The sequence below is a fragment of the Penaeus monodon genome, chromosome 41, assembly GCF_015228065.2.
Source record: "Penaeus monodon isolate SGIC_2016 chromosome 41, NSTDA_Pmon_1, whole genome shotgun sequence".
Lineage (NCBI taxonomy): Eukaryota > Metazoa > Arthropoda > Malacostraca > Decapoda > Penaeidae > Penaeus > Penaeus monodon.
The window spans coordinates 14,875,803-14,886,429 of NC_051426.1; the positions used below are offsets into that span (position 1 = coordinate 14,875,803).

Sequence of the window (10,627 nt, forward strand, 5' to 3'; positions counted from 1 at the left end):
GCGAGACAGGCAATACTTGTAATTGGCTCACTGGTGACTTAGTACAAGTGTAGCCATCTTTATGTAAAAACAATTAATGAAGTAAACTCACAGTGGGCATGGCATGTATATACATGCCATGCCTGTCAGCACTGGGTTAATAATTGATTACTAGTGTGTGGGTCACATGTACAGGCATCATAACATACCACTTGGTCTGCAGGGTATGGCTGTACATGGAGCGCCATGCCAGAGCATGTGGAGTGGGAAATTCTGCTTCATAGTGGACTCCTGCACCCAGTGTCCGGCTGTTGCCAGAAATCACCAGATTTCATCACACTCAGAAATTTCTGTTACCTGTTGGCATTGGGTTAATTCAGATAAACAGTGATAAAACACTGGTATCAACTCTCAATTTTCAGATGCCAGTTCAGTTTAAGAATTTTTCATGTATCATATCTGTGTGCCAGGAGCTGCAAAGAAAGACTGATTGGGCTAGAAGTGGAATGGGGAGGGGGTTGTTTGGGATAGCTAAGGTGACTCAGTTATGGGTGCCACCCATCCAGTAATATACAATAGGCACTCACAAAAGTGTGCCTGTTGTGTGATGGCTGGTAGCCTGGCATTAGGGGGTAATGTTTGAGTATTAAGGAACAAAGAAAAAATACTCTATATTAGTTACAGAAATTTATATAAAAAAGTCTTAAAACAATGCCAATATATAAACAATATACTTGTAAAATACAAACAGTTTATTTCTTATGACATGTAACTTCCATCTGTTAAAACACAAAAATTAAGCTTTCTTGCCAAATTTCACATTTTCTCACTGCAAGTTTGTATATGAGCACACCTCAACACAACTACTCTTGCAAATAACCAGACTCTAGACCAAGAAAAAAGAAATGTATTCTAAAAACCTCACATTCTAACCATAATCCATCAAGTTGGCTGGGCCTTCCCTGATACATAATATCTACAGCATCCATGACTGCTAACACAAAATAAAGAATGAACTCTGATGCATTTCACTTACTAGCTCACTGTAGGAGGAAATTGCTGTCCACATATAACCAACTACACCATATCGAACTTGTTTAATGCTAATGCTAAAGGATGAGAATCAGGATCCAGTCATTCACTTACATATCTAATTACTATGAAGAGCACCAGAATATTTTTTTTAAGTAATTATTACAATATTTTTGGAAATAATAGATTCCTTGAAGAGAACTTACATTACAAACTGTGACTATCACACAAGAAAGACAGAACAGATAAGAAAAACAAATCAAGCATATTTTGTGTTCCTACAAAGTAAGCCTTATCTACTGAGCATATGTAAAGCTTTTTTTTTCTAAAATAAATAGACAAGAGCTTCCTATGAATCTAGGATCAACTTCCAGAAACAAAATCTTTCTTTCCTTGGATTGATCCTTGAGTATCTACATATAAACGCACAACAAGTGTTCTTTACTACAAGATTTTCTATGAAATTACTTGAATTTTCTATATTACCAACAATATCACCAAAGATAGAATTCTGGCCACAGTCCTGTACATATTCCTGAAAAGTCTCCAAGGTACAGGATAAGTTATAGAATTTATACACTCATTTTAGTAAAAAGAGAATCTATCTTTGAATGCTACAATGCAAGATCTAAAGAGGAACTTCCAATTATGTGAGATATTATTATGCCTAAAAACCTAACCTCTCTGAAGATTTGGTTACATGCTGAAAGGATGAGGACCCAAGAAGCTGCACCTGCATCAATCAGAGATCCACCTTGTAACTGACACAAGCTTCAACTTTGTGGACTGAAGTAGAGAAGGACTTCAGCCGGACTTCTTGAGAGTTTGTAATGAAACAAGGAGCTGACTCTGACCACTTGTCTGGGACCTCTGCATTTTGGTGTGTGTAAACTAACAAATCAAAGGAACCTGAAATGTTATTTTTTTATGTGTAATAAATAAATTGGTGATTTTAAAATCACAAAAATCAGTAAAGGCTTTACCACATTGGTACCTTTTCTGTCAATTTTTGTTTCCATAAGTATGACTATCACAATGGCATAGCACTGCTGCCAAGTTAACCCCATGTCTACACATACCTAGCTCTATAAGTGCTTAGCCACCAAAGAGTCACGTTGTGACCTTGCCTGATTTAAGGTTTCCTGGCATTTTTAGGCCCTTTTTTATTTAGTGATATCAATATCTATGCTGTTATTATAATTACGATTATGTTATTAACATCACTAATAACAATATAAGATAAAAGAGATTTCCAAAAATCCAGAAAATGAAATGGGTCATTGTGTGAGATAAGTATTACTAGTACTTGAATCCTATGTGATTATACACTTGTAGAAACTTCTATTTGTAAAAATCATTAATATCACAGTGGGCATGGCATGTAGCATGTATGTACAAGCTGTCCCCAGTAAGGTCCTCAAAATCACAAGCATTTTCAAAAACATGACATATTATTTTGAATAAATATAATTTTGCACAGGAGACTACTATGTTTTAAAGAGAAATATTCTAGAGTATTTGATTATGCTTACCATGAATTACTTATACTTTATTTACTAACAAAAACATTATATAAAGCCTCAGATCCATGTGGAAGTGCAAAAATTGAAAGAAAAAATGATATGGCCTTAAATGATTAGCATTTTTAAAATCATACATTTGCAAAATGTGCTCAAAGTAGCAAAACATATCAGACCTACATTTAATAAAAATATACTATGACATATGTATTCAAAATGCTGTATCATTTCTGTTATACTATCTTTTCATAAATAAACAAAAGAACAAGAAACAGATTGATAATCCAAAAATGCTAAGGTACTTACAAACACAGTCAAGTAGAGGTAAAAAGGTCACAGAGGCTGTGATTTGACGGATAACATCTCTCATCTCTTTCTGGATCACTTTTAGGTCTTTAGAGCCAATTTTACCCCTTAAATAAGAAATAAAAATAAAAAATACAGATTAAATCACAAAAATAGAACAATGGTTAAAAAGATATTGCAAACATTGATTGTATTTTGTGTGTGTGTGTGTGTGTGTGTGTGTGTGTGTGTGTGTGTGTGTGTGTGTGTTTTGTGTGTGTTTTAGTGTGTGTGTGTTTTAGTGTGTGTGTGTTTTAGTGTGTGTGTGTTTTAGTGTGTGTGTGTTTTAGTGTGTGTGTGTTTTAGTGTGTCTGTTTTAATGTATGTGTGTGTGTGTGTGTGTGTGTGTGTGTGTGTGTGTGTGTGTGTGTGTGTGTGTGTGTGTGTGTGTGTGTGTGTGTGTGTGTGTGTGTGTGTGTGTGTGTGTGTGTGTGTGTGTGTGTGTGTGTGTGTGTGTGTGCGTGCACGCATATATGCATGCCTGCATGTGCGTGTGCGGTAGCGAACCACCAACTTACTCTTTAATAGACTGAGGGCCAAATCCTGGCTCATGCTGGATATCAAAATCCCATCGCTCTAGAACTTGCTGGGTATCAACATTGCTCACAGCAAGTACCAGTCGCTGAATTTCTCCTTGCTCAAGCCAGTCTGTAAGCATAACAATTCATATTATATAGACTGCATCCTTGCTGTTGGATCCAGTACTATACATACTTTATTTTTAAAAAATCTCTTGGCAAAGTCAAATCAGCAAATATTACTTTCCTTACAAAAGTTTACATTATAAACATGTTTCTCTTTCCTTTATTTAGATTATCATTAAGTTTACAGTTTACAAACCTATATGAACAACAGCAAATCCATCAACTGTCAGACCTCAATGAAAGCACAAATTTGTAGGGACATACCCTTAATCTGAGCCAAGACATTATTCAAGTATTCCTTCACTCCCTCATCTGTTGTGGTAAGAAGAGTGAGGCCATACTGCTGCTGGAATGTGAAGGACTCTGGGGGGTAGATACCACGCTGGTACAAGATACTGTTGATTCCAAAATCTGCAACATAGACAACACTACAATGAAGCCAGAACTATTATGCTAGTACAAATGTCTATTACACCTACCCTGGGCATGCCATTTGCAGGCTATGAATTGATTTGGAACAGTTGTTAGCCACATACTTTTTGCACAAATATAACTATAGTAATGGGTAGGAGGAAATCACAGTAACTATATTTTCCAGGAAGTGAATGCCTCTACTATTTGATAGCTAAATGATTATATATCAGGGAGCAAAACTGAAATGTTATGGTGGACCTTGCATATTACCAAGTTCTTGTACATGCCTATCTACCTGTAAATTTCCGACTCATATAATAGTTAAGAAACATGATTAATAAAAATTTCAATAGAGATTTTATTTTGAGAAACAAGAAAAATCATATGCAAGGCCTAGGATAAATGTATCAGCATTTTCAAGACTGCTTTTTAACCAGTTACATATAAGAATAATATTGTAGAAATAACCACCTTCAAAGAGGGATGTTTTGAAATAGATATAATCTCAATTTTCAACATATTCATGGCAGAAAGATTTTACCATTCTTATTCTGGTGTGATCTACCAGCTTTGTTACTTACATAAAGACTTAAACAAGCATCTAGGTGTTCTTCTATGAGTGCTGATCTGTATTTGGATTTTATGTACATCATGTGTCAAAATGTTGATTTGCAGTGGAAGACTAAACCAAAGTAAACTGTTCAACTTAAGCTTACTTTTTGAGGAGGGATCATTAACAGACTTTGTGACTCACGAAACACTAGCCCTCAATTAATACACTGGCCTGTCATACATTTTGCAAATTGGAAACAAAAGTTAAAAACAATTGAACTTGACAATTATATGACTGCATATATCGAGGTTCATTAATTTCCTTTGTAGCTATAATAAATTTACAAAAACTGTCACAGAAGAAAACTATCTTAGAATACATAAATCTGTTGACATCACAAGCTCATATGTATGAATGTTTGAAAGTATGTATGAAACAAACTGGCCCTTTTCCAACAATATGCTGGTAAAATATCCAATATTTCAAAGATACAAACTCAATCTCCCTTTCTCCTATAAGAAAGCCAAAATAAATGTGTATATATATTACTGTCGATTATGCACACTAAACTTATGCTAAGCTTGGTATATAAAAAACATAAATGAGCTGTAAATACATCTCTCATGGATCATCCTTCCAATTTTACATAAGATCACCTCCTGATTTTAAATATGCCATACTTGATAACCTGTTCATGGTAAATGAGGTACACCTTAAAATGACTCAAGTGGCCAAAAGACCAACAAAGCTTCATTCAGGTAAGATAAGTGTGTGTAGACCACTCAAGCAACTGAATATCATTTAAGTAACTAGTCTATGCTTAATCTTGAGTTGAAAGTTTGTAAGCCATGGCAATCACTGAAGTTCTACCTCCATTTTACCTAAAGCCAAATAATCCAAACTTGTTACATTCATCATCATCATCATCAATGGGCTAACGCCGACAGGGGCACATGGCCGCATCCACCCTTCGCTTCCAACCATGAGGCTACCTCATGGTGAGTCTCCAGGCAGGCCCTCAGCCCATTTCTAACTCCTCGCGACAGATCTTGTTGAGCTGCCCGAGCCATGACTTCCTGGGTCGTCCCACAGGCCTCCTCCACCCAAGGTTCTCTCTCACAGAGACCTTCTGATGGGCAGAGTCATCCATAAGGAAACGAACTAGGTGCCCATATAGCCTGAGTTGGCAATCCCGGATTATACAAGTAACAGGTCCCATACCAGTCTCATGGTGTAGGCCTTGAAGACACATAGCTTGGTCCTTCTGCATAGGTACTGACATCTCCAAATGCTCTTGTTGATCAAGTTTATGGCTCCTGTTGCCAGACCAATCCGTCTATTGACTTCTTGGTCTGACAGCCCAGAGGTATGGACTACGCTACATAGGTATGTAAAACTCTCTGTAACTTCAATATCCTTGCTGCAAGTATGGATCAACTGAATCTTGGTCTTGGTCCTGGATACCTCTTGGCCTAAGGGCTTCGCCTCATTGCTAAATGCATCAAGAGCCACCACCAGTGACTTCAGGGACTCCGATAGGATTGCAACATCATCGGCAAAGTCAAGGTCTGAGACTTTGATATTGCCTAGTGTTTCTCCACACTAACTTTGGCTAGTAGCTCTGCCCATTATCCAGTCCATACAGCTGTTGAAAAGTATAAAGGCTTGCTATTAGGCCAATAATCTGCGTCAAAATTCCTGAGTCTCAGGATCTCCCATAGTGGAGATCCTGAGACTCAGGGCGAAAACTTAGCCTGCTATGCTGAGCAGTGTAATGCCACAGTAGTTGCTACACTCCCAATGACCACACCCCTCAACAGTTCAGGAAGAATGGTACCAGACTGCCAAATGGCAGTTAAGACTAAGTTATAGGTTCACCCCCAGCCTTAACCCATAATTGACGGGTAGCATTCATAGTGGCCTGGGCCTCGCTGCCGGGGGCTTATATCGTCGCCCGAGCATGCGCGACCACTCATGCCAAATACCAGCATCCCATGCCGTTTCTTCGTAATACTACGAAGATATGTTGTATTTTCAATTTTCATTATTTTTTACAGTCTCTACTTGCCAAACTTCCTTATAAATCGAGACTGAAGGGCATTTTTGTTGTTATATAGACTCCATAGTTGATCATTATTCGGTCTATAGTCCGAATAAAATAAGCAATGTGTGGCATCATGGAGTTGAAATTGTCGGTTTGTTGCATTTTTTTTGTTTGTTGCATGGTAAAAATGAGAAAGTGTTAGTACCGACTTAATCACACTTTCACTGGCAAAAAAATAATCTTTTGCCGTGATTGTAACAAAAAAAAAAAAACTCATGGCATGTCCATGCATACTCTATGGCATGTGCGTACGTGCCCCCGGCAGATGGTCCCGCCATGCTATGGCATGTACGTACATGCCACCCGTCGGCAATGGGTTAAGAAGTTCAGCAGGGATATCACATATGCCTGCAGCTTTACCACTCTTCAGCTTGGAAATTGCCATCCTAACCTCTGTTAGGGTAGGAGGTTCCTCGCTGATGGATGGGTCCGGCACAGGGTATTGACATCCAAGCTAACTGTTGGAGGGTCTACCTGGTACAACTGCTCAAAATACTCAGCCCAACGTTCATGAACCCCAACATGATCTGAGATGATCCGTCCATCCACTGATCGGACTGCAGTCACCTGTGAGGAGGGCTTAGAGTTCAGCTTTCTCAGGGCTTGGTTGGCAGGGAAAAGGTTATTTACCAAGAAATGGCATTCAACCTCCTCAGCAAGATTCCTGATGAACTGTTCCTTGTCCCTTCTCAGCAGTGTCCGAGCTCTACGCACCAAGGAGTGACGCAAGACCTGGTTACCATTCAGCCGAGCCATGCGACATTTCAGTGGCCTCCAATGTATCCAGGGAGATGAATTTCTGCCTTGCCCTCGGGCGTATGCCAACGGACTCCTGGGCTGCTTCTAGTGTTATGCGCTTGAAGAATTCCCACATAACTGGGTCCGTTAGGTTGTCAAGTTCTGTGAATTGGTCAGAGACCGCCACAGTGAACCCACGGGCACACTCCTCCCTTAGTCTGTCCAAGTGCATCACCTTAGAGTGGCCACTGGAGGGACGGAGAGTTTTGAAGTGGACCCGTACGGTAGCCACAAGCAGCCTACGGTCAGTGCCACAGAACTAGGAACTCTGCAGTTCTGGAGGATCCTCCATCTTGTGCTAATAAGAATGTGATCGATCTCCTTGGCCACTGTATCTGTATCGCTATACCATGTCCAGCGATGCGGGTTGGAGCGCTGGTACCAGGAGCCAGAGATCCTCATTCTCATTGTTACATCAACTTGCAATAAACAAGAAAGAATGGTTAATGGTTTAAACAAATAAATATACTAGGCATCAAAGGTCATATAAAATGAGTAAGAAGCTGAATATAAAACTATGAAAGCTTGTAACAGCAAACAAGATTCTTACACAAATAGGAAAAGTTGGCTATAATCTAGGAGAGTCTCATGCTCCATCATTCATACTATCATGAATGATGCCTATGTATATTGTAGAGTAAAATATCCATCTCTTTTCTTACCACACAATTAGCAGATGCCAGGCTAGGGTTACTTACTTTCCTAAATAATATCACTATCCATTAAAGCTTAGACTTCAACATCTTGCAAGTTATGGTTCCCTGACAAAATGTTTTGATAAAAAGGAGGCGGATAGCCATGGTTTTCAAATGTTATTATTTTCTTGTGTATTTTGATGTGATCTGAACAAATCTAGTATCTATATCTATTGCAGTCCTTTAATTTCTGTAATTGTACTACTCCTTCCAATCCAGTTGATTATGGGGGCCTATGGAAAACTGGGATTCTTGGGTGGAGGATGATAATTTTATGACATGTAGTTGATTTCCACCTTCATTTATATTCAAAAGAAGAAAAATATTTGATTTTAAATCATGTGTGCAGTGTCTGTGCTGCTATGGAAAAGAGGCCAACAGATGCCCTTCATAAATATTCAGGACCACTTTTCTGAATGATAACTTCCATGTGCATCACTGACACATACTACATCACAATCAATACAGTAAATAAATATAACTCTTCATAATAGAAAACCTGGATTTGAACTGGCTGAACTAACAAATTTAATTCTTCCAAAGCCACAAACAACAAGCAACATGAAGCCGTCCTTGCTTATAACTGGCCTACTGATTCACCCCATTGGATCCAGGTGCCTCAAAGCCCACATGTGGACCAAAATCCAGGTATTAGGTTTGAGTGGTGACTCTCCTGAGTGTGTGGCTTCTAATTCCAGCCCACACAAACACTAATGTGTGGTATCAAGGCTCCTTGCCTCCCTTTTGTAATATCATTTCCTTTTCCATAAGCTTTTTGAACTATTTTGCCACTTTCCACTGTCTATATTTATCATTTGTTATGCTATATCTTGATGGTAAGTAAATGTTTTACTTGAACAGACTTCATATTATCTCTAAACAACTATAACTCTATAACTGTACAAAAACAATAAATGAAAGTGTGTTCTTTGTGTCACTTAAACATTTTTTTGTATAATCCAAATGCCGCTAATCATGGTGGGTAAGAATGGAATCCTAAGCATGGATGTCCTCCCTGGGGCTCTTCCAGGCAGAGGTACATTCCAAGAGAAAGATTCCCTTCCTAAATGCCCACCGAGTCAAATCTTCCTCCAAGACCTTAGTGCATTCATGATGAATCATCACTGTCACCCTGGCCTAATATTTCATAACATATTCCTCTCACCTGGCCTTCTGCCAGTTTTTCAATGACACGACAGTCACCCAACTAAATCCAAAGTATGTGTGATTGGTTATTATTTACTTACTGGTTATTATCTATTTATTATTTATGGCTCTTTTTCAATAAAGTGCACATCTAGTTCAACCGACACACTTCACAGTTAATGTTATTGAGAGTGATGCACAGAGATAGATGAAAATGGACACTGCTATCTTACTGAGCATAAAACAGAGTAATAAACAACACAGGTACAGCGGCCTTGTATTTACTGCAAAACGATGAAAATATCTGCTGCATAACACCGCTCAGAGACTAAGTCCACAGTACTCTCACACAGCCAGAGTCCTTAATGTCATGTTTTCTTTAATTAGGCACAAAGTGCTAATAAAGGGGGTTTGATGGGCTCCCCCCCCCCTCTAGCAAATAAATAGAAAGTAGGAAAGGTTTAGATTTGGATTTTGGGTTTACATGGTATCCTGGCAGGTGCTTTTTTCTTTTCTTCTTCTTTAGGCCATTCTTATATGGGATAAAGCTAAGGAATATGATAAGGTTCTAGCAGATATCTTTTATGGCCAGATGCCCTTCCTGAAGCCAACCTGGAGGGTGTGTCGCCCACTTCATTCATTTATTTGCCAGTCATAAGGGTTGAAGAAACTGTTAAAAGTACTAAACATTTTTATTTAATAACTTTTATCCTCAATTTGCAATTATAAGATCACTGATGAGAAGTGTCTCAGGTTTCAGCAATCAAGAGCTAAATCCATCAAAGTCAAGCCCATTTACCATGGAAGAAGAATAAATTAAAAAATAAATAAGGCTCCAAAACCCTTGCATAATGCTATATGAGTGTGATAAGGTCTAGAACTGCAATGTGCAAATTGATGCAACAGGTGTGATCAAATGCACTTCAGGTCTTTACAAATAAGAAACCGTAATATAGCTAAAATTATAATCATGTAAGAAGCATAAGAGTTTTGACTTTAGGAATGCAGATTCTAAAGAAAAGAAAGGAAAGGAAAGGAAAAGGAAAGAAAAAGGAAAAGAAGAAGAAGAAGAAAAAATAAGCAAATGGAAATAATTGGATTCCTCTCTACAGTTAGGAGTTTTTTCCCCCATATTTCTGGAAATAAATAAATTATTTCCCCACCCATTCAATTTATTTTTCACAGGCAATGGAGCCGATGCAGATGAGGGTTTTTGCGCGTTTCACTTATTTATCTATACACATAACCTTTACCATTTACCCTGCTGGCAGCGGCTAGTTGAAACTCTGCTAAACCCCCAAGAAGTCTAACCTGGACATGTTGATGAATGAATGTAAAGCTTTCTTATTATTCTGTTTTCCATACACCATCTACTGATTTAATAAACACCAATTTCA

General features: G+C 38.3%; 1 protein-coding gene across 1 annotated transcript in view; it reads right to left on the reverse strand.

Annotated features, from left to right (window-relative positions):
• Positions 1-653: 653 nt before the first annotated feature.
• LOC119598706 (mitotic spindle assembly checkpoint protein MAD2A-like) overlaps positions 654-10,627 on the reverse strand; it is a 10,785-nt gene continuing 811 nt past the window's right edge. Inside the window, exons 2-5 of the mRNA XM_037948476.1 lie at positions 3,785-3,931; positions 3,395-3,524; positions 2,838-2,944; positions 654-1,920 (exon numbers count right to left, since the gene is read on the reverse strand). Coding sequence (XP_037804404.1) covers positions 1,754-1,920; positions 2,838-2,944; positions 3,395-3,524; positions 3,785-3,931 — 551 coding nt within the window. The 3' untranslated portion in view covers positions 654-1,753. The remainder of the gene's footprint in view (positions 1,921-2,837; positions 2,945-3,394; positions 3,525-3,784; positions 3,932-10,627) is intronic.